At 42.5% G+C, this 23,773-nt stretch overlaps 1 protein-coding gene across 1 annotated transcript; it reads right to left on the bottom strand.

Annotated features, from left to right (window-relative positions):
• Window positions 1-3,414: 3,414 nt before the first annotated feature.
• Window positions 3,415-18,271, bottom strand: LOC146640676 (protein NLRC3-like). The gene is made up of 8 exons (XM_085400051.1): window positions 17,953-18,271; window positions 13,142-13,271; window positions 12,785-12,886; window positions 11,714-11,792; window positions 11,366-11,552; window positions 9,443-11,237; window positions 8,776-8,949; window positions 3,415-4,242 (listed from the first exon to the last, which is right to left on the bottom strand). Exons 2-8 carry the CDS (start codon window positions 13,258-13,260, stop codon window positions 4,050-4,052), a joined length of 2,649 nt encoding a protein of 882 aa, XP_085256177.1. The 5' UTR covers window positions 13,261-13,271; window positions 17,953-18,271; the 3' UTR covers window positions 3,415-4,049.
• Between the last annotated feature and the right edge of the window lie 5,502 nt (window positions 18,272-23,773).

The following is a 23,773-nucleotide window of genomic DNA, read 5'->3' as shown; positions in this document are numbered from 1 at the left end:
GTGTCGTCATGAAAGACATGAACATCGAGCGTAAAAACAAAGGAGACTGCTACCGGCTTCTTATCTGCCGATCGCCGTGCTACGGTTGCAAGAAAAAGAAGCAGAAACGACGTTCTCTACGCGTTGAGACGTTCCCCGTCCGTCGGCTAAACGCTTGATTGAAACTTCAATGCGACAGTGACACCAAGTAGAATTATAAATGTCACATAGCCCCAAACATGTCTTTTTCAAAGCCTGCGGTGAAGAGAAAGGTTGGTGATGAGCACCGACAATTTCAGGAAAAGTGGGAAATGCAATATTTCTTTGTTGAGCACAGGGGCACCCCGACCTGTCTTATTTGCACAGAGAAAGTTGCGCTGCACAAGGAATACAATTTGAAACGTCATTACACAACTAGACATGCTGAGCTGGATGCAAAATACCAGGGAGACGAGAGAGCGAACCGGGTTGCCAGTCTTAAAACAGATCTACTGAGGCAGCAAGATTTCTCCAAGAAAGCAACCAAAGAGAATAATGCAGCAGTCGGAGCCACGTGGTTAGTGAGATGATTGCTAAAGCAGGGAAGCCATTCACAGAAGGTGCATTTGTCTAAAAGTGCATATTGCAGGCTGCAAATATAGTCTGTCCGGGAAAGAAAGGTCAGTTTAGCAACATCAGCCTTTCTGCCAACACCGCAGCAGATCGCATTTCTGACCTGTCAAGTGACATTTATGACCAACTGTGTGAGAAAGCCAAATGTTTCAGTGTATACTCAGTCGCTCTTGATGAGACCACAGACATCACCGACACTGCCCAGCTCCCAATGTATGTCCGTGGTGTTGATGACAGTTTTGAAGTGATGGAGGAGCTGCTCACAGTAATTCCAATGCATGGCCAGACCACCGCTCAGCAGATATTTACAAGCTGTGTGATGCCATTGAGAATGTTGGTTTGCCATGGAAGAGGTTTGTTGGAATAACAACAGATGGAGCGCCATCAATGACAGGGAGGAAACATGGACTGGTGGCACAAAACAAACTGGAAGAGGAAGGCGTGGAGGAGGCCATTGCTCTGCACTGCATCATCCATCAGCAGGTCCTTTGCAGCAAATGCCTGAAGTTTGACAATGTGATGTCTATTGTTGTGAAATGCATCAACCAAATCAGATCCAGGGGCTTAAAGCACCGAAGGTTCTGTGCTTTTTTAGAGGAAATGGAGTCAGAATATGGGGATGTGCTCGACTTCACTGAGGTACGTTGGCTCAGCAGGGGAAATGTATTAAAGAGACTTTTTGAGTTGAGAGCAGAAGTGAAGCCTTCATGGAGAAGGATGGAGTTAGTGTTCCTGTGCTAACTGATCCCAAATGGCTCATGGACTCAGCTTCTTGTTGATATGACACATGAGCTTAATGTACTGAACAAGACGTTACAAGGCCAGGGGCAACTTGTCAGTGCTGCCTATGACAACGTGAGAGCATTCTCCACAAAACTGGCGCTCTGGAAAGCTCAGCTCTCTCAGACAAACCTTTGCCATTTCCCAGCATGCAAGGCACTCGTGGATGCAGGCACACCATTCAGTGCTGACGAGTATGTTGATGTCATTTTGAGGCTACAGGAGGAATTTGATCCCAGATTTGCTGACTTCAAGACACACAGAGCCACCTTTCACATTTTTGCGGACCCCTTCTCCTTTGATGTGCAAGATGCCCCTTCTGTGCTTCAAATGGAGCTCATTGAGCTGCAGTGCAACTCTGAACTCAAAGCAAAGTTCAGGGAGGTGAGTGGAAAAGCAGACAAGCTTGGACAATTTTTGAGAGACTTGAGCCCTAGTTTCCCTCGGCTTTCCCGAATGTTCAAGCGGACCATGTGCCTTTTTGGTAGCACATACTTGTGCCAAAAGCTCTTCTCCACTTTGAACTTCAATAAGTCCAAGTACAGGTTCAGACTTACGGATGATCATCTTCAAGACATACTGAGGGTCGCAACTGCTTCCTCCCTCAGGCTGAATCTGGCTCGGCTATGCGAGAGGAAACGCTGCCAGGTCTCTAGCAGCAAGGAGTAGGCAAGAGAAGCCATGTTCAGAAGAACAGTTCATTTTCTACAGTGTTCCATTCATGTTCAGAAGAAGGTTATAGAACTGTTAATACAGACATTTCAATCTAAACACAGCAGATATAGAAGCCTGAAAGAAACACACAAGTTCACTGACTAAAAACATCTTATTATTATTTTATTTATGTATTACAGATTGATTTATTTTCTTATTAATTCTTAATTTGTTTATTTATTTTTCATATTTTGTGTTAAAAAATAAAAATAAAGAGATTTGAGAGGATTGGAATTTTTTAACCATGCCTTTCTTGTGGAAAACCTAATGCGGCCCAGCCTCACCCAGACTCTGCCTGCAGCGGCCCCCAGCTAAATTGAGTTTGAGACCCCTGTCCTACACCATAAATCAGTAAGAGAGGGTACGACCTCTCTCATGGCCCCAAGTGGTGTGTGCATGCCAGAGCACTCTGGAAGGCACACAGAGTCTTTACACACTACTAAGGATCAAACCTATATCATTATGCAATCGATTATACAACTCTAAGCATATATGAGTAAATATTTCTAAGTATAAATGACAATCAACAATATAAACCTTACAGCTGGTTTTAATAACAGAATTTATTTGTTTCTCAAATGAGAAAGAGCTATCGAGAAACACTCCTAAATCTTTAGTTCTTAACTTTTCCAGTGGGCCAAGGTCAACATTATTAGATAATGCTAATTCTTTTCCCTTACATTATAACAATGTGAGGAGTTAATGCTAAGTATACTGCCATTAGGGGCTAACTCTAATTAGGTGAATAATTATTAGCAGCTAATGCTATTATTGTTTTCCCTTTTAACAATGTGAGCAGCTAATGCTAATTTGATGTGAATTAGCATTATATTAGTGAGCAGTTAATGCTAAGTAGGCTGCCATTATTAACTAATGCTACTTTGACGTGAATTAGCATTATGTGCTAATACTAATACTGTTTTCCCTTACTTTTTAACAATGTGAGCAGCTAATTCTAAGTACGCTTTTGTAAATAGGTAATTCTAATTTAGTGTGAATTAGCATTATTCAATAATGCTAACACTGTTTTCTCTTACTTATTAAAAATGATAGTAGCTAATACTAATACTCTTTCCCGTTGGGTAACAACGATGTGAGGAGTTAATGCTAAGTAGGCTGCTTTTAGAGGCTTATTCTAATTAGGGCTGAATAACTATTAGTAGCTAATGCTAATATTGTTTTCTCTTTCCTTATAACAATATGAGCAGCTAATGCTAATTTGATATGAATTAGCATTATATTAGTGAGGAGTTAATGCTAAGTAGGCTACCATTAGCAGCCAAAGCTAATTTGAGGTGAATAAGCATTAGTAGCTTATGCTAATACCCTTTTCTCTTGTTTTATAATGATGTGAGACGTTAATGCTAAATAGGCTTCCATGAGTGACTCCTTTCCCTTGCATTATAAAGATGTGAAGAGTTTATGCTAAGTAAGCTGCCATTAGCAGCTAATGCTAATACTGTTTTCCCTTTCTTTATACAACTTGAGCAGTTATTGCTAAGTAGGCCACTTTTCTCTGCTAAAGATTTCTGTGACCATGATAGAAACTCTGATAAGCTAATGCTGCTAAGCTAATGCTGTTTATGGGCCCTGTTAGAATCAATATTTCATTCTCATTCTGTTGTTTGAGAACAATAACAGAAAAATGTGCACTTCAGAACAAATTTATTGTGAATTCAGCTGTGAATGTACAGTTTGTCATTATTTTAGCTTCCATTTCCAAATGTTAGCTGACACTTTATTAGGTACACTGGCATCTATATCAGGTACACCTGTGACCTAAATGTTCCTGCAAACAGACTCCTTGGAGACCCCTACATAAATATCCATGAACTATCCAGCTAGACTAGTGTGTCTGTCCCTGAAAATATTCCTGCATGTGTGATTGTTCATGTGTCATCTGCAGGAAACAAACAGGAAGTGAGTGAAAGACACGGGAAATGTTTCCAGCTCTTCCTCCTCTATCAGATTTTCTCTCCATACCTGAGAGTGTCCAGTCTCCAGCCTGGATCCTTCAGTCCAGCCGACAGCAGCTTCATTCCTGAGGGACCTGGATGATTGTAGCTCAGGTCCAGCTCTCTCAGATGGGAGGGGTTGGAGCTCAGAGCAGAGGCCAGAGAAGTACAGCCTTCCTCTGTGATCAGACAGCCTGACAGACTGCAGACACACAAAACAACAATCTATCTGTCAACAGTTGTTTTCTCTTTGTCACAATAACATCTATCCATCCATTATAACTTTATTTATAAGTGACAATACCCAACAGACAACAACAGTCATCTGAAGCTGTTTAACAGTGTAAGGTAACTGCCACCAGTGTGAGCAGCACTTGGTGATGGTGGGAAGAAGATCTCCCTTTGACACAAAGATCCTCCCAGTGAAAACAGGCTCCAGGAGGAGCATCTACCATGACTGGTTGCAGCGTGAGGGGAAAGAGAAGAGATGAGCTCAGAGAGACAAGAACAAAACAGAGAGACAAAAGTTAAGGACATGCAGTAGTGACATATAAAAGCATCAGGAGTGAAAAGTGGGGAGAAGAAAGCAGAGCATCATGGGAAGTCCACCAACAGCCTGAGCCTATAGCAGCATAACTAAGGGATGGTTCAGGGTCACCTGATCCAGCTCGAACTATAAGCTTTATTAAAAAGGAAAGTTTGAAGCTGATCTTCAAAGTAGAGAGGGTGTCTGTCTCCTGAACTCAAACTGGGAGCTGCTGCCACACCCAGTCCAACATAGCCAGGCTTTCTTTGCTGCTTTGACAAAACCTCAAATCCCAGTCAGAGACGATGAGCATCATCACAGTGATGATCATTTCTCTGTAACCCAGGCTTTCTGCTTCAGGATCTGTGCACGCTCACAGAACAAGGAGACCTTTAAACATCATTTCACTAAATGGATGGACTGAGCTCAGCCTACAGATGAACTGGTGCCAGAGATCATAAAGAACATCAAACAGTCAAATTCAACACTTTAATGGAAATATGAGATTAATGCTGCAGACAATCATGAACCTGCTGAATTCATGAACATCAAGAATGCAGCGAGTGGTAAAATAAAGATCTGACCTCAGTGTGCTCAGTGTTCCTGTCTATTCCTAACATATTCCTAACATGATAGCTGCACTTTAGAGCTCTAAAACTGGAACTGACACATGTTTAAACTCCACATGTTACTCAGTACATTCAGTTCTGACACTCGCCCACAGTCCAACAAAGGAAACATGGAGATCACATCAGTTTGTCACCAAAGTCTAATTATTAGGGCAACTTAACCTGTTATTATCTCGTTAACTCATTAACTGATTAACGTCAGCAATTATTTTAATCACAGTTTTTAAAATCATGATTATTGTGAAAGTGCTCACTGGCTCTGAATATAAAAGCCATGGGTCACAGGAGGGATGTTGATCAGTGCTGGCTTGAAATGGGCGTCATTATGCATCTCAGCCAATGGGAGCATTGAGGGTGGGCCTAATACTACTGCAGCGCTCACATGACCCAGGACAGAAAGAAAGGGGCGGGGACAGAAACATGGAGACAGGTACAGATCTTTGACATGTTCATTTTAAACTGTTCCAGGAGGCAGTGTTGATACAACTAAAGTTATCTGTTGTTGAAGAAGTCGGTCTGAGGAACGTTCTTAGGATCAACAAATGACGGCATGTATGAGCCTCAAGACGCAGCGTCACAAGAAGAACACATGAGCTGTAGACAAAGGAGAGACTACGAAAGCCACGGTGTTACAACATGAACATGCTTGATCAGAGTGTGATTGTGAACAGGAGGAAGACTCAGCTGAGAACAGTGTGGTGGATACAGAGCAGAGCCCACCATCAGTACAGAGGCCTGTCCATTAGAGTGCTGCTCCAACATGCAGCACATGTACTTGGCCACAGCTGCAACATCTGTACCTGTGAAAGCTTCTTCTCTGTTGCTGCTCATATTGTGCAGAAGAAGAGAGTTTCTTTATCATCAGAAAATGTCAATGAGCTTGTGAGTCTTAGCAGCTGGCTCGGTGCAGAGGAGGAAGAACATGTCAGTCAGAGGAAGATAAATGCAGTTCATGTTGTCAACTCAACCTGGACTGTTGAAAGAGTTTTTCTTTGTCTGGTTTCTGACTGAGATTCTCCAAAGGAAATCCAGCACAAACACACACTTCACACACTCAAAGTCCTGCACAGTAAATGAGCTGATGAGCGTTTGTGCTGCTGCCTGATAACAGAACAATAGTTCTGCTGCTTCCTGTTCTGCAAACACACATTTATAAATGTTCACTTGCTGTTGATCAAAGGTATGTTGGTGGCTCTGGACGCTGAGGGAACTTTGTAAAAAACTAGATCAAATGTTAACGTCCTGGCAGAGGCAAAGAACTTTGATTTGATCTTTGATTAGATTCATGTTTCAGCTCAGACTGACAGAAATATTTGAACTGCTGCTGTGTTAAAGGGAACACTGCTGTTAGAAAGCACCTGATCTGTTTCTGCACACTGAATGTTGCACTTCTCATACTGCAGTACTATTAAAATAAGTACACAATACACTACTTTTGAACTCATGATTGCATGTTGCTGTAACAAAGCCATTAATGTGATTCAAAGTGTTCATGGTTTCCCAGCACAACAAATGATTGCACAAGTGTGACTGATCCACTTTCTAATGTGTGTGTAGCCCACACTGTGTGTCACTGTGTCACAGGTGAGTCTGTGTGTCCAGGTTCTATGAGGACAACAGGATATAGTGACTGAGTCCAGCAGCTTAAAGTCTGACTCCATCCTCCATTTAAATAACTCACAGCAACAACTGAATAGCTTTGCCTTTGTGTAGCTGACACTTCATTTTAATGTCCTTCTATTCTGGTTCATCTGGTCTCAGTTTCTATAAGCACACAGGTTTCATCAGGACTCTATGACCTCAGTAATCTTTGCTGGGCCTTAATGCTCTGAACAAAGCTGCACAGCACAAGACTAAATAGAAATGAATCAGTCTTTCATTCTCACTGCTGTTTGACTTCAGCTCTCAATGTCCCACCATAACCCATGGAAAGAATTACTGTCCATCCAGGCTGCTGAACATGAAGCTGAAGAAGGTGGAGTATTATGAGGGCTGATGGAGATGATGAATCCAGGAGCAGTGGGTGGATGGCAGCATCAGCATGAAGGATCAGTGTGAGAACACATCATCATCCACAAAGGAAACCAGTCTGAGTGTCTGACGCTCTTGTTAGAAAGACGCAGTCCCAGCAGTTAGCTTGTCTGCTAGTTAGCTGAGAGCTAGCTCACTTGTACATTGAATACCAAACTGTGTAAACCAGGGGTGTCAAACATATGGCCCGTGGGCCAAATCCAGCCCTTGAGATAATTTCATATGTCAAATTATTGATGAATTTTCAGGCTTGCTGATAATCAATGTGAGCACGGCTGAGGTTTTATTCTGATGAGCAAACCATGTGGCCAAACACTTTAAGAGACAGACTGGGATCATACCATTATGTGAAAGAGGACATGTCCCATAGACAGCAAGGGTAGTGGTAGAGACCAGTACACAGAGAAATGGGAGCTGTATTGAAATGCAAGCGTGTCAGGAAAGAGTGAAAAGGCAAAATGAGCAGCATCTGGCTGCATTTCAGTGATATTGGAGACCACAAAGCTGAGTGCAACATTTATACAGGAGATATACAGGAGACGCTGAGAGTAGAACTGATAAAATTAGGAGCTGGCTAAAGTGAGACCCATTTTTATTTCCACCCATTTTCCACTGTGGAGGACAAAAGGTTTCAAACTGGTCCAGGTCTTAAACCTCACGTGTTCTTCCTAATAGCAGTAAATGGATAAAAATAAGGCTTTTATGAAAACACTGAATACAACTTGCTGCCTTTAAAAAGACTAAATGTACAGTTCAGTATTGAATACTACATAAAATAAACTATATATAAAATGTGTCTGAATGGCAGAGATGCAGAAATATGTGCATGTAGCACAGAGCCACGGCTCAGTGTCTGAATGAGTCTCACAGACCTGAATGTGCTGTTGAAGCCATTTATAATTATAACGTAATTCTTTACTCGTTTGATCTGCTCCTTACCACAAGCCACCAGACGTGGAAGGTTTTGGACTTTTAACTATACTTTCTGAAGTTTTACAACTTTTCTTACTGTTAAAAACCTCGTTATGGCCATTCATGCTATACAAAGTAATTAGACATGTGTGGTATCTACAGAAACGTCAGGATCTCAGCTAAAAGTTCACAAAACCATCTCAACAACCACCAAACAGCTGAAACAGCAGGTGAACAGATCACACAAAAAAGATGTAAACACAAATCCCCCTGATCATCTGTTTTTTAAACATGAAGCGTCGTTTTGGACGTTCATTTACTGCTGGTTCAGTGAATTTTGGTTGGACAGTGATGAAACCTGCAGCCTCAGAATCTGTGAGAAGTCTGCTTTCAGCACGCAACAGCATTGTTGTGTTGTGTGCTGTGGATCCACCTCTGCAAACTCATCACTGTTTCACCATCATGTTTCTACTTAGACAACAACAAAGGAAGCAGTTCCCAGGAACTACTTCCTGTCTTGTTAACATAAGAGTATGTTGCCCTTCAAAACACCTCCACTTCTCCTCTTATTAGAGGACTGCCTTATTATTAATCTGCTAATTCTGTCAGTTGATGAAAGAAAAATGCTTGATCTCACCTGAGAGTTTCCAGTGTACAGTGTGGACTCTTCAGTCCTTCAGACAGAAGCTTCACGCCTGAATCCTTCAGGTTACTGTTACTCAGGTCCAGCTGTCTCAGATTAGAGGTCTGAGAGCTGAGACCTGAGGCCAGAGCTTCACAGCTTCTCTCTGACAGGTCACAGTGACTCAGTCTGAAAAATAACAGATAAACAATTACAAAAATAAAACACTTATGTTGAAGCGTAATGAGATACTATTATATTTAGCAATATTTCATCTTGTTTTGTCAGGAAACTGAGCACTGATGCAGAGCAACATGTGGAGAGAATCAGAGGAGAAGAAGTGAAGAGAGAACAGCAGTAAAACAACACTGAATTGTTCAGTGTGCTTTTGATATCAACAGAATGTGTCAAATTTCTTTATTTTGTATTTGTTTTAGTAGAATTGATGATTATCACTTAGATAACAACCACAGGCCAGGTCTAAATTGCACTTTGGTGACAGTTACACCCAGAAATATTTCAGAAACGTGGACAATTTGTGCTCCATTGTATTCAGTATTGAACAAACTGAGTACCGATGACCACTTAATATTTTTGATATTTTATTTGAGTTGTTCCACCTGATCTGTGTTAACTAGAATAAACATTTAAAAGCTAAAGCTATGATCACATATGTACTCACAGAGCTTTGTTGGAGGCTTTGACCACTGGCAGCAGCCTCAGAAGAGCCTCCTCTGAAGCAGAGTATTTCTTCAGGTCAAACACATCCAGATCTTCTTCTGATGACAGTAAGATGAAGACCAGAGCTGACCACTGAGCAGGAGACAGTTCATCTGTGGAGAGACTTCCTGATCTCAGGGACTGTTGGATCTCCTCCACTAGAGAACGATCATTCAGTTCATTCAGACAGTGGATCAGATTGATGCTCTTCTCTGCAGACAGATTCTCACTGAGCTTCTCCTTGATGTACTGGACTGTTTCCTGATTGGTCTGCCAGCTACTTCCTGTCTGTGTCAGCAGACCTCGTAGGAGACTCTGATTAGTCTGCAGTGAAAGACCCAGGAGGAAGCGGAGGAACAAGTCCAGGTGTCCATTTGGACTCTGTAAGGCCTTGTTCACAGCACTCTGGTGGAGAGACTCTTTTTTTCTAAAAAAACTAGACCGCTTGGATGTTGTTTGTTGTTGTTCCAGCAGATTGAGTCCAGAGTTGATGAAGGTCAGATGGACATGAAGAGCAGCCAGAAACTCCTGAACACTCAGATGGATGAAGCAGAACACCTTGTCCTGGTACAGTCCTCTCTCCTCTTTAAAGATCTGTGTGAACACTCCTGAGTACACTGAGGCTGCTCTGATATCGATGCCACACTCTGTCAGGTCTGATTCATAGAAGATCAGGTTTCCTTTCTGCAGCTGATCAAAAGCCAGTTTTCCCAGAGACTCCATCATCTTCCTGCTCTCTGGACTCCAGTGTGGATCTGTCTCAGCTCCTCCATCATACTTGACCTTCTTCACTTTGGCCTGAACCACCAGGAAGTGGATGTACATCTCAGTCAGGGTGTTGGGCAGCTGTCCTCCCTCTCTGGTTTCCAGCACATCCTCCAGAACTGTAGCAGTGATCCAGCAGAAGACTGGGATGTGGCACATGATGTGGAGGCTTCGTGATGTCTTGATGTGGGAGATGATCCTGCTGGCCTGCTCCTCATCTCTGAATCTCTTCCTGAAGTACTCCTCCTTCTGTGGGTCAGTGAACCCTCTCACCTCTGTCACCATGCCAACACAGTCAGGAGGGATCTGATTGGCTGCTGCAGGTCGTGTGGTTATCCAGAGGCGAGCAGAGGGAAGCAGTTTCCCCCTGATGAGGTTTATCAGCAGCACATCCACTGAGGTGGACTTTCTAGGGTCAGTTAGGATTGTAGTTTTGTGGAAGTCCAGAGGAAGTCGACACTCATCCAGACCATCAAAGATGAACACAACCTGGAAGTCTTCAAAGCTGCAGATTCCTGCTTCTTTGGTTTCAGTAAAGAAGTGATGAACAAGTCCCACCAAGCTGAACTTTTCCTCTTTCAGCACATTCAGCTCTCTGAAAGTGAATGGAAATATGAACTGGATGTCCTGGTTGGCTTTGTCTTCAGCCCAGTCCAGGCTGTATTTCTGTGTTAAGACTGTTTTCCCAATGCCAGCCACCCCCTTTGTCAGCACTGTTCTGATTGGTTCATCTCTTCCAGGTGAGGCTTTAAAGATGTCTTCTTGTCTGATGGTTGTTTCTGGTCTGTCTGGTTTCCTGGATGCTGTTTCAATCTGTCTGACCTCATGTTCATCATTGACCTCTGCAGTCCCTCCCTCTGTGATGTAGAGCTCTGTGTAGATCTGATTCAGGAGGGTTGGGTTTCCTGCTTTAGCGATGCCCTCAAACACACACTGGAACTTCTTCTTCAGGGTGGATTTAAGGTTACGGTGACAAACTGCAGCTTGAAGTTCTGAATGAGAAGAAAAATAAACACTCAATTCCAAAAAGAACTAATCTTTAAAACATGTTGCTCCATCTTCCATCTCTGGAAAATGTTCATTTATCCAGCAGCTTAAATCTTTAGATAAATCCTCTTACTGCTCTGCAGACGGTCAGCCAGCTCCTCCTGCTTCATTCTCCTCAGGAAGTCCACTGTGATCTTCACAAATGCCTCTCTGCTGCTGCTCCTCTGATCCTCTAAGCATTCTGGGTAATCTGGACTCAGAACCTTCTGGATCTTCTTCAGCTCATTCTTCACAAAAGTGATGATGTTGTCCTCCAGCAGCTGGAACAGAATATTTATGAATGAGCCAATCAGACTGAAATCATGGAGCCAAACATCAGATCCATGTTGGACACACTGACGATCCACTGGTCTACAAAGAGCAGCATGGAGATGACTGTGAACAGAACAGATGTAACAGTAGTTGTTGTACATGTACAGACCATAAATATGGAGTCCAGCTGTGTTTGATGCTGCTGGGCAGACTGACCACTGGGAACCTCTGAGCTCTGCTGGTCCACTCTGTGGAGGAACCATGAAGGATTAGATCCACACAGGATAAAGATCCAGGAGTTTCTGCTCAAATAACTTCATCTGAATCAAGTCTGTCAAGTTTTAAACTCTCAGATTGTGAACATATCAGTAATTTTCAGTCTGTTTTCATGGACGTCCTTTCAGTGGTGATGTCAGGGATGATTTTGAAGAAGCTCATCAAACTGAACCATCAGCAGATCACTGCTCCAAAACCAGAACATGATCCCAGTCTCCCTCCACCACCAGAACACCAGCTTTACTAACGTGGTAGATCAGTGTAGTACAGATCAATAACTGATGAGTCATTTGATCAAAATCACTGAGTGCTTCACGTCTGACCCTCTGATGCTTCTGTAGACATTTTGCATATTTAATGAATGTCTGACAGTTTTACATTCATTCTATGAACACAGTGGAAATGTTGTGTTATAGTCTCCATGTTGTTTCCAGCATCATAAATTCTTAAGTTCAGAAAATTAGATTCTTTCTTCACAGCTGAAAAACAACAACATTTATTCTCTATTGAAATCTGCATCGTCCACTCCAAAGGTCACAATCTGAAGGTAACATCTGGTTTTGTTCCCTGTGGTTAACTCTGAGCATCAGTATGGTGGGATTTATCCACTACATCCACACCACTGTGGTTCAGTGTTGTCCTGATGGAGTAACAGCAGCCAGTATGATCCAGGCTTTAGCTGCTGGGTCTCTGTGTGACCTCTCAGACTGTTTAACAGATCAGACACAAAGAGAATCAGAGCAGCTCTGTTCTTTAAAGACAAACATGAACCCACTCAGGTCACACTTTCCCCACAGATATGAGCATCACTGTCCTCAAACAGCAAATGACCAAGTCGAACATTTGGATCTTTTCTCTTTCATTGTTTTCTTTTTAATGAATCTTTGTAACAATCTGAGGATGTTTCAGGTCATATTTATCCAGGAAACACAAACATGTAAAGGAGTCATCACAGCTCTCTGACCTCGTTGCTCCAGGTTCACCACTGAAGTTTGGAGGGTCACCTTTGGACCAGTCACTCCTCACAGACGGACAGCTGGACCCTGCAGACTGTGACCTCTGACCTCTGCAGACACAAACATGATTGAAGCAGCTGTGATCACACAGACTGCAGATAATGCAGCTGTTTCCTGTCAGTAACATCCTCTTAGATTAGAGTTCAGCTTTTTACAGGAAAACTGGACAAAACTGATTTTTGTTACAAACTCATTTTCATTTCCTCTCAGCTCACAAACACAGTCAGACAATCAACCAGAGTCAACACTGATTATAATGTCAGTGCAGAATTATTTCTGTTACTCAGTGAGTTCAGCTCTCTGACCTCGTTGCTCCAGGTTCACCACTGAACTCTGGATTATGACCTTTGGACCGGTCACTCCTCACAGACGGACAGCTGGACCCTGCAGACTCTGCTCTGTCCTCCTCTTCCTCCATCATCATCTTCAGTCAGTCTGAGAGGTAAACCACAAACACTCAGTGAGTTCACATTAACAGGAGGAACTGAGTTACAGTCGCTGACCTCTGACCTGTCATGTGACCATGAAACCAGGTCAATATATCTGTAGGTTCAGTCATCCAGGTCATGTGATCTAAGGAGCTTGGAGAGAAAAGAGACGTCTTTAAGTTTCTGGAAGACGTTTCATCTGAGAAGCTTCTTCAGCTCTAAAACCAAACGGTGGAGAGTCCCAGATATTTAAACCTGAGAGGGAAAGAAAGCATGTCGCTGACCCACCACTGATGTTATTTCAAGGAGGAAACTGAGAGCCTTTGCACCAGGAGCACAAACATCAGCTCCAGCAATGATCCACTGATGTGTTTTTATTCCATGTATGAATGTTGTTATTGACAGAGATGACGTTTGTGTGTCAGTGATGCAGTGACTGTTGTTGTTACCTGTACAGGCTGGTTAGACTCTATGAAACAGATCATACAGATCTCTGCATGTTAGAAGAGACTATTAAAGGTCATGAATGAGACAAAGGCAGGGAGGCGTCCTTTACAGCTAAACAGCAGAGTGAGAGAACAGCCAGCACCTCTACATTTATCACATTATACAGCACATGTATGATACTGACAGGGATGAGAAGAATTTAGTGATTCTGATCCCATCATTGATATTACTTATTGATTCTCAGTAGCTCTGCTCTGACAGTCACCACCATCACTGAGCAGCATATCAAAGACATTTGTGCACATTAACTGCATGTTGTGGCTCAAATGTTTGTGCATGTTGGAGGCATTTCCTCTTTGTTGTGATCAGTGTTGGTCATTACTCAAAACAGTCATTATTACACATATTACACAGAACACTTTGATTAAAAGTAATGGAGTACGTTACTTCATTACTCCTCATAACATTACTTTGATGTTACTGTGTGAAATGAACAAATGAGCATGTAACAACATAAAGCTGAGGTACAGCCCCACACACCAACACAGATCCTGATGAGGTCACGTGATGTTTCTCTGAGTGTTTATGAACACAAATCAAAGATGAAACAGCACAAAGACACTTCAAAGTGATTCTACTGTAGAAACATGAACAGGTAGAAACCTGCAGCCTGACTGCTCATCACTTTGTTACCTGTTCAAGTTCAGCAGCAGCAGCTCACTTTATCACGGTGCTGGTCTGGGGTCAGTGTTTACTCAGCTTTAACTAGTGATGTGACGTTCTGTATCGAGGCTTCGAAGCGTGTGTCGAGTAATGGAGGGGGCGTTTCCGCGAAGCGCGTATCCAGGCTTGCTTCATTTATGGGAGGAGCTGAAAATGATGACGTCCGAAGCCTCGCTGCCCGGCTGTACCACGTGACTGGTTCAGGAAGCGGTTCGAACTTTGCCGCGAGCTATGACAGCGATATAAACCCCTCAGACAAAATGTGGGCGTTTGATGGAGAGTTGCGGTTAGTGAGAGTTAGAGACAGTTTAGAAAAAAAAAATCGCCTACGACCTGCCACAGTGGAGAAACTGTTTCTTTTTAACAAAAACCAATGATGTGTCCCCTAAACACTAATCACTGTCCTTGCCTCAATGTTACAAAAGCACAACCACTGTCCACACCTCACCTCACAGTATATGATCATTTCCATTTTAGGCATTTCCAAATAATCATGTTCCATACTGCCAGTATAAATATACACAGTACACTGCATCACTACAATATACATGTTTTACACACTCCTTTTGTTGTTGACATTTACAGGCTGTGTGCAAAAAGGCCACACTCTTCAAATTCATCAGCTGCTCTGCTATCAGTCCACTAGGTGGAGCCTGAAGCACACACGATGCATTCACTGACACACACTGAGTCACTGTGACTGGAAGCTTCAGTCAGTCCAACACGTGTGAACATTTTAAACCTTTCAGTTGATGGACTACTTTTAATTAACTGCTTTAGCCCACTTACAATGAAAATTTAAAAAAATCTTGTTCATGACGTGTGTAGTATGTTAACACTATTGGAAGGAAAAAAAAACTTGAACTCCAATTTTGAAAACACAACTTTCTTTTTTTTTTATAAAGCTCTGACTTGTATTATGAGTCTGTGGTCTGGGAGAGAGTCTGTAACTCTGTCTGCAACATACAGTAAATAATGACCAATGTTGGTGATAGAGGATTTTTATTATGCAATATGATCAAGTATAATCAAATGTGCTTTATATTCAAATACAATATAATCAAGTGTGTTTTATTTTCTAGTGTTCATATATTTTCACGTAACTGAGTCTATTTGTTAACACAAACGCAATGTATTCTTTTTTAGTATCTGTGATGTCAGATAAGCATGATAAACTTCTGTATTCTTTACCCCAGTCTGAAAGGTCAGACAGGTTGAGATAATGCCTGAACTCTCCTCCTGTAACTGAAAAGAGGAAGTACTATGTAATCAGTTTCTTACCCTATAAATAAAGGAACAAGACATGCATTCTGTGTGTGTGATTTTGCTGAGAGGCACACACCCATGCGCATGTCTTAAAACTCTCTGATTTGGTCTGCAAGTGTCTTATTTTCTCTTACTTGTGAAAATAAATGTCAAAACCCCTGACAGTTGGGCAGTTAATTATATAGTTACTTCTTCAAAAAAGTAACTGAGTTATGCAAACAAAGTTTTTTGCAGCTGTTTACCTAAAAATGCAGCCAAGGTGTTTTTTTAAAATAAACATTTCAAACTATTTACAGAACAATCAGCTGTTCTGCATCAAATCTGATGCCACACAAATTATTTGTGCCGCTCCAAAAAATAATTCCTGTCCTCTATGAGATGAAGGAGAACAACAGCCTGATACCTGCAGGCCTGACAGCAGCAGATGTGTCACTGCTGTAACACCTGTAACACTCAGCAGTCGCCTCATTGTTCTGACACACAACAACACTATTGACTACACTACACACTAACTACACACTAACTACACACTAACTACACAAGATTTGCTCTAAACACCTCAAATCTCTCACATCTCAAACACGCCGTCACTCCGTTTCTTAACAACTAAATGCCATGTTTTGATTGGTTTACTTTAATTTCAAAGAATTCTTTTTGTGTGCGCAACACAGATTTTCTCTGCGCAGAGACCGTGCCAACAGTGCGCAATTCAGAATCAGAATCAGAATCAGAAAGGGGTTTATTGCCAAATGTTGAGCAGGTTTACAACATTAGGAAATTGCTGCGGTGCTTCAGTGCAAACAAACTGTCATAAATTGCGCTTAAATAGACATGAAAAAAAATAAAAGTAGGAATAAGAATTAAAAGTGCTACGTAGAAAGATATGTGCATGAGATATACATGAGATATATACATGAGAATAAGAATTAAGAGTGCTGCGTAGAAAGATATATACATGAGTGCAGGTGGTGATCAGTGCCAAACATGGAATGATGCAGTGACACAGCGTAGGGTCATGTGTTAGTGGCGGGGACAGTCATACGGTTATTGTTCATGAGTCCAATAGCAGAGGGGAAGAAACTGTTCTTATGGCGAGAGGTTCTGGTGCGAATGGACCGGAGCCTCCTGCCTGAGGGGAGCAGGTCAAACAGACTGTGTCCAGAGTGAGAAGGGTCAGCTGAGATCCGAGCTGCACGCCCCAGTGTCCTGGAGGTGTACAGGTCCTGCAGAGATGGGAGACTGCAGCCAATCACCTTCTCAGCAGAGCGCACAACACACTGCAGTCTCTGTTTGTCCCTGATAGTGGCTCCAGCGTACCACACGGTGATGGAGGAGGTGAGGATGGACTCGATGATTGCAGTGTAGAACTGCATCATCGTCCGTGTTGGCAGGTTGAATTGCGCACTTGCGCAGCTTAGAGGGAACATTGCTCACAAGGTGACTACCAATAAAAATGAGTGTGCTTCACTGTCAGAGCTACGGTGATTCAACCAGTAGGTCGAATGACTTGATAATAAAAATGTTTATTTGATGCTTTGCATTGAGGCGCATTGTTGAATTTGCAGGGACACAATAACCACAGATCAGTTGTTCAAACCACTACAGTAGGGAGCCATGTTATGAATAATAATAATACTAATAATAATGTTAATTTAAGTAATTGTTTTTGACTGAACATCACATATAATGTAACAAGCAGAAAATTCAGGTTAAGTGCATTATCAGCATTTGGAGGAGCTCCTTATCCTTCTCTTTACTGCTCACCTCTTACAAAGTGTTCACACAGTTTGCTAGCCTCTGTCAGCCTGCTAGCTATGCTAACAAGTCTACTACACACACTTGACTCGGTCACATGACAGACAGCAGAGATAGCTGCTCTGCTAGCTAAGCTAACTCATGTTAAAGGTCAAAGAAATGAGGCGATGCTGCTGGGAGTTACGTCACAGACTAGCAGAATTTAGTTATTCAGCATAATATTTAATCCTTATTATCTCCTCCTCTCACCTCTGTTTACATCTAAAAACAAGAAAATTTAGCCAACAGTTTATTAGCTTTGGTGAAATTATAAACAGGCATCAGCGCAGTCACCTATACTGTCCTTTAATGCTAGAGCAGCAGGAACACCAGTTAATCTAAAATCTCCTTTTCTCTCTGAAACAAAGTGACAGCAGGCTGAGTCAAAGACAGAAACCTTATTTAAACACCAAATATTCACTTCCTGATCCAGGATTCAAAGAGGACGTTGAACTTACTCAGCTTCTTCCAATGAACGTCTTCACTCTGCAGCTCTCTGCTGTCTGGACCAGGTCTGTGTAGAAACAGAGAAAATCCTCTGCTTCTTCTCCGTCAGCAGTCGTCTGTGTCTGCAGGCTGCGTCACATTAAACACTTCACACCAGCAAAGACTCTGAAGCTCACAGGTCAAAGGTCAGCTGCTGCACCTTTTGTGATATTAATTTGATCAATAATTAACCTGCAGCAGGTTTCTGCTCCAACTCCAACACACAGAAAACAACCCTGAGAACGAATCAGATGGTGTGTGGGTGTGTCTGCAGGCTTCAATAGATGAGCATTAAACACTCAGCAAAGAGTCTGAAGCTCACAGGTCAACGGTCAGCTGCTGCACTGTGTATAACAATTCACTTTTGAACAGTAGATAGCCTGTAGGCGTCTCTGCAGTGATAAACAGTTTACACATTAAACACTGAACCATAAAAGAAGCTTAAGCTGCAGCTCACAGGTCAAAGCTCAGCTGCTGCACCCAGTTATGAGTTTAAATAAATCATTAATCATGATCTTTTTCCCTCTCAGCACTTTCACTTGGCCTTGGAGTGTTTTGACGGAGCTACACTGTATGTTTCAAATGTTGTAAATAAATTGGGAGTTAGGGCTGGGCAATATGGCCTAAAATCCATATCGCGGTATAATTTGAAGCATGTGCGGTAACAATATATATCGCGATATATTCTTTTCTTCTGTATAACATATTTTCCACACTATAAGGCAGACTTACAATCCTTTAATTTTCTCAAAAATCAAGAGTGTGTCTTATGTATGAATTCTGGTTGTGCTTACTGACCTCGAACCGATTTGGGCGTGCAGAAATCTGTTAAAAAATGTTTTAGTAGAACATTGGTAAGCCACGAAGCCGCATTGCTTGATGGATTGTCAGAGCATTACGGCTGCCATGGTGAGGAGCTTTGCGGAGTAATCTGGGTCTAAAACTCTGTCCGCTTCAGGTCCCAAAGTCAAACGAACACTAAGAGTTAAAAACGGTCTAAATTCTTTCATCTTTAATAAAATCATCAGCGTTGCTGCTTTACCAGGTGTAACAATTAAGTTTAACATCCATGAAAACAGAATTTATTAAATTTAACGGAGTTAGAAGTTAACAGGAAGTCAGCTCGCTAGTTTACACCTAAACATTTCATACCATGTTCTGACTGAGAGATTTTTGAAACTAATTCAAACAGCTCTGCTATCACTTCCAGCATAAATGAAGACAGAAAACTAAACAGCAGTGGCGTTTGCAGGGTTACTGAAGTTGGACTACCTGGTATATAATGTTGTGCTACGTGATTGCTAGCGACACAGCTATGTTAGCATAACATTAGCACAGTGAAGCTGGAGGATGAACGCCAACTTTTTTTCCACTCGATAAAAGTTAACGTGAGGGATTCTGGTGGTCAGGGACAAATGCAATCGCATAGCAGGATGCTGTACACGGGCCAAACTTCAGTCAGGAGAACAACTGAAATCATCCATCCACAATACGAGGTTAGTTATGATTCGTCTCGGAACTGAGGACGCCATCATCTACCTGCTCAATCGTGTCTACACCCATCTGGACCAGCCGGCGAGCACTGTGAGGGTCATGTTTTTTGACTTTTCCAGTGCTTTCAACACCATCAGGCCGACCCTCCTGGGTGATAAGTTAGCAGCGATGCAGGTGGATGCTTCTCTGGTGTCCTGGATTGTTGATTACCTGACAGGAAGACCACAATATGTACGTCTCCCACAGTGTGTGTCTGACAAGGTGATCAGCAACACAGGGGCACCACAGGGGACTGTCCTCTCCCCCTTCCTCTTCACCCTCTACACCACAGACTTCAGCCACTGCACAGAGACCTCCATCTTCAGAAGTTTTCTGATGACTCTGCAGTGGTTGGATGCATCAGCAGGGATGATGAGACAGAGTACCGGGCTGTGGTCGACTCCTTTGTCACGTGGTGTGAGCAGAATCATCTGCAGCTCAACGTGGCAAAGACCAAGGAACTGATCGTGGACTTCAGGAAGACCAGGAAACACTTGACCCCTGTTTCAATCCAGGGGGTCAGTGTTGACATTGTGGAGGACTATAAATACCTTGGAGTACACATTGACAATAAACTGGACTGGGCTAAAAACACCACAGCACTTTACAGGAAGGGCCAGAGTCGTCTCTATTTCTTGAGGCGACTGAGGTCCTTCAACATCTGCCAGAAAATGCTGAGGATTTTCTATGAGTCTGTTGTGGCCAGTGCGATCCTCTATGCTGTTGCATGCTGGGGGAGCAGGCTGAGGGTCGCAGATGCCAACAGACTTAATAAACTAATCCGTAAGGCCAGCAATGTTGTGGGGATGGAGCTGGACTCCCTCAAGGTGGTGTCGGAGAGGCGGATGCTGTCCAAGATAAAGACAATGTTGGATAACACCTCCGACCCACTCCATGACATGCTGGTCAGTCACAGGAGCTCGTTCAGTGAGAGACTGAGGTTACCGAAAAGCACCACTGAACGACACAGTAAATCATTCCTGCCTGCCTGTCTGTCTTGTCTTAATGTTGGTTTAAAATGGAGCACTGTAACAAAAAATAATTTCCCCCAGGGATCAATAAAGTATTCTGATTCTGATTAATATACTGCAACAACATGGGAATAGAGCAGCTGCGAGAGAATTCAACATTAATGAATCAATGTTACGGAAGTGGAGGAAGTGCAGTTTTTGGCTTTCCCCGTATTTCAAAAGTGCTTTATCTCTTTGTTATGACTGTCGCCCGCCATAATTTGAAGAGGATAATGGTTGGTCATGTCCAAATTCATGGGCTGCATCCTCCTGAGGCCGCATTTGTAGACCGATTACGTCACAGCGACGCGCCGAAGGCTGTCCAAATTCGTAGACTCCTCCGAATGCGGCCGACAAATGCGTCCTCCTTTTCCCCGAATTTGAAGGATGGGTCGGGTGTGTCCTTCGTGGCCTACCATATCCCAGAATTCATAGCGCGGCCCAGCCAAACTCCAGTTTCCAACAATGGCGGCCGGTACTAAGTTTTAAAATTACTCATACTAATCTTTCTGTGTCACAAAATAAACTTTTAACATATTTTCATGCGAGAAAGTAGCTGTGTAAACATCAAATATCTGCTCGGTTTATCAAGGTATCGCATATTTGCAAAAGTGCTTCGACGTTTTCGGAGACGTCTGCTACCCAGCTAGCCGGGAGCTCGAGGGTTACTGATGCGGCCGAGAACGGCACAACTCCCGGCACATCATTTTCAGATCACCGCGGACTATCGCTGCTCGATTTAAACGTAATATATAAGTCACTTAGACAACCTAAAAATTTTATTGTTGGGCTTTTTTCAGTGTTTTGTTTCTTCGTGAGTAAATCGGTTTGGCTAAGATTAAAGTTATTAGATTAGATTAGATAAAATAAAACTTTATTAATCCCCCGAGTGGGTTCCTCCTTGGTTTTTACACAGCTGACTAAACGTGAAACAGAAAACTGATTAAACAGAAGTATGAGACAGTCGAGAATTTACGCCAGTGTCCTGTTATATTTTAGATAGCAAGGAGCAGACGGCTGAGTTTATTAAACTCCACCGAGACAGCGGTGACGCTAATCTGAAGGCTAGACCGTCCAATTTCACGGCCGTTTACTTCCGGCCTACTCGACCTTCTGAGGACCCGGCCCACGTAGACCGCGAAGGCCGGGTCCTCAGGAGGATGCAGCCCATGAATTTGGACACGACCAGCGTAGCCGCTGCGATGCTTTAGACCAGGGGTGCTCAATACGTCGATCGCGATCGACCAGTCGATCGCAAAGGTAGTATTGGTAGATCGCATGGCATTAAAAAAATAGATGCCAGCCTATCATCCATCCCGTCACTTGATTGATACAGGGAAGCCAGTCAGATGACAGCAGATTTTTTCTGACGCTTAGGTCGCTGCGCATGCGCAAACAGCGGCGCGAAGTGTAGTAAAACTGACAAGCTAGTCAGCGAGTTAACTCCAATTTTTAGCTCTCGGTTTTTTCTCTTAAACCTGGCCGTCAGCAGCTACTGTCCGGACTATGCATCCCTGGCTGATTCAATTCAGTGCAAGTCATCAGAGTAAACTCAGGTAATGACAAAAAATTTACATAGATAATTGTGTTGTGAAATATTGGATATTGCGGTTATGCATGTATATACATTGTAGATATAAAGAATCCTCAATATATTTATAAATAAGTATATGTTTTGGATTTTTGTAGTGGGTAGATCATTTTGACTTGGTCATTTTATAAGTAGCTCACATGCGGAAAAAGTGTGAGCACCCCTGCTTTAGACCAAAAAAGGCACAGCTTGATGACATCATCAACATGCGCTATCGCGATAGAGCGATATATATATATATATATTAGGGGTGCAACGATATTCGTATCGATATTGAACCGTTCGATACAGTGCTTTCGGTTCGGTACGCATATGTATCGAACAATACAATTTTTTTCAATTTTTTTTTTTTTTTTTTTTTTTTGTGTCCCGTTTGGATCTATAGCCATCAGAATTGTTGTCTTGAGGCCAAGAAAGATGCCAAGAGGATTTATTTTAAGTGGATCATCATATTGGTCCATTTGATTGACCTTTATTATAATTATGAATTTATTTTATTTTCAGTTGCAAACGGGACAGACATGACTGTGGGATAGGACAGGGGGAAAGAATGAAAGAAAGAGGGGGAGAGAAAGAAAGAAAACCAAAGGGGAGAAAAAAAAAAGAACAATACAAAATTTGTAATTTATTTTATCAACTTTCCTTCTGACGATGCTGTCTGTGTTGAGCGCTCAGTGAATCTGCATTTGACTACTCCGCCTAGGCTCGAGAGTGCAGCCTAGGCAGAGTAGTCGAACGCAGATTCACTGAGCACTCAACACAGACAGCATGGTCAGAAGGAAGAGCGCAGGGCAAGCTAGCGAGACAGAAGTGGACCTCCCCACCCTCATTCAGATCTGGCATTTGGAATTATTTTGGTTTTCATGTGACGTATGACCCTGAAGGTAAGCGAGTCATGGACTAAAGTAAAACAGTATGTTGGATGTGCCATGCAATGCTCAATTACATGGGTGGGAGCTAGTGTGTTAGCGCAGTTAGCTCGTTAACGTGTTGGCCGTCTAACCCCTCTGTATAGGGTAGCTCGTTAATGGAGATTTGCCGTGTTGTGGCGTTAAGGTTATTTCAACGAGATTAACCTGAAAGCACTAGTGGGAACACAACGAATATGACTGCACATTTACACCGACATCATCCTAGTGCAAAGACAAAAATAACAAGCATGCATGCTACAAACTTTAGCCGAGTCATTTAGACAGCTGTTAGCACAGGATTCTCCTTATGGAGACCTGATATGTTTAATATGCTGCTGAGAATATAGCCCAGAAGAAGCGGATAGTATAGCTTTTATTTTGGAAAGAGACATTTCTCTGTAATAAACTCTCTTTTCCAAAGATGAGTGATTCCTCAATCAGATACAGGGCTCGCAATATCGCTAGCCCGACGTCCCGGGGCTATCTCTCCCCTGCCTGTCGGGCTATTGTAGGAAGGAAAAATATATGTCAATGCTTTTGCATTCTTTCAGAAATGTAGCTGGGTAATTATGTCATTGGGTGAGCCACTGTCAATATGTGACATATTGAAATCGTGTTTGAATTTGCGCTTGTTTTTTTGCTTTCACTTTGCAATCGCGCGAACTGTGTATAGAGCGCGACAGCACTGATCTGTGAGTGATGATAATTTGTGCACCAATTCCTCTGACATCGTCTTATTAATTGTTAG

Source organism: Rhamphochromis longiceps, unplaced genomic scaffold, assembly GCF_057381845.1.
Source record: "Rhamphochromis longiceps isolate RC_006_pf unplaced genomic scaffold, R_longiceps_female_GT1.1 unmapped_scaffold_4, whole genome shotgun sequence".
NCBI classification, from domain to species: Eukaryota; Metazoa; Chordata; class Actinopteri; order Cichliformes; family Cichlidae; genus Rhamphochromis; species Rhamphochromis longiceps.
The sequence above is the reverse complement of the archived record's forward strand: the minus strand, read 5'-3'. Positions and strand labels throughout refer to the sequence as shown.

Excerpts from the sequence above, each read along its gene's own strand:
- LOC146640676 (XM_085400051.1), bottom strand. The coding sequence starts at position 13,260 with ATGATGATGGAGGAAGAGGAGGACAGAGCAGAGTCTGCAGGGTCCAGC. Across the intron at positions 11,793-12,784 it reads GGTGAACCTGGAGCAACGAG|AGTGGACCAGCAGAGCTCAG; the intron begins GTCAGAGAGCTG and ends GTTCCTCCACAG. Across the intron at positions 8,950-9,442 it reads AAAGCCTCCAACAAAGCTCT|ACTGAGTCACTGTGACCTGT; the intron begins GTGAGTACATAT and ends GTTATTTTTCAG.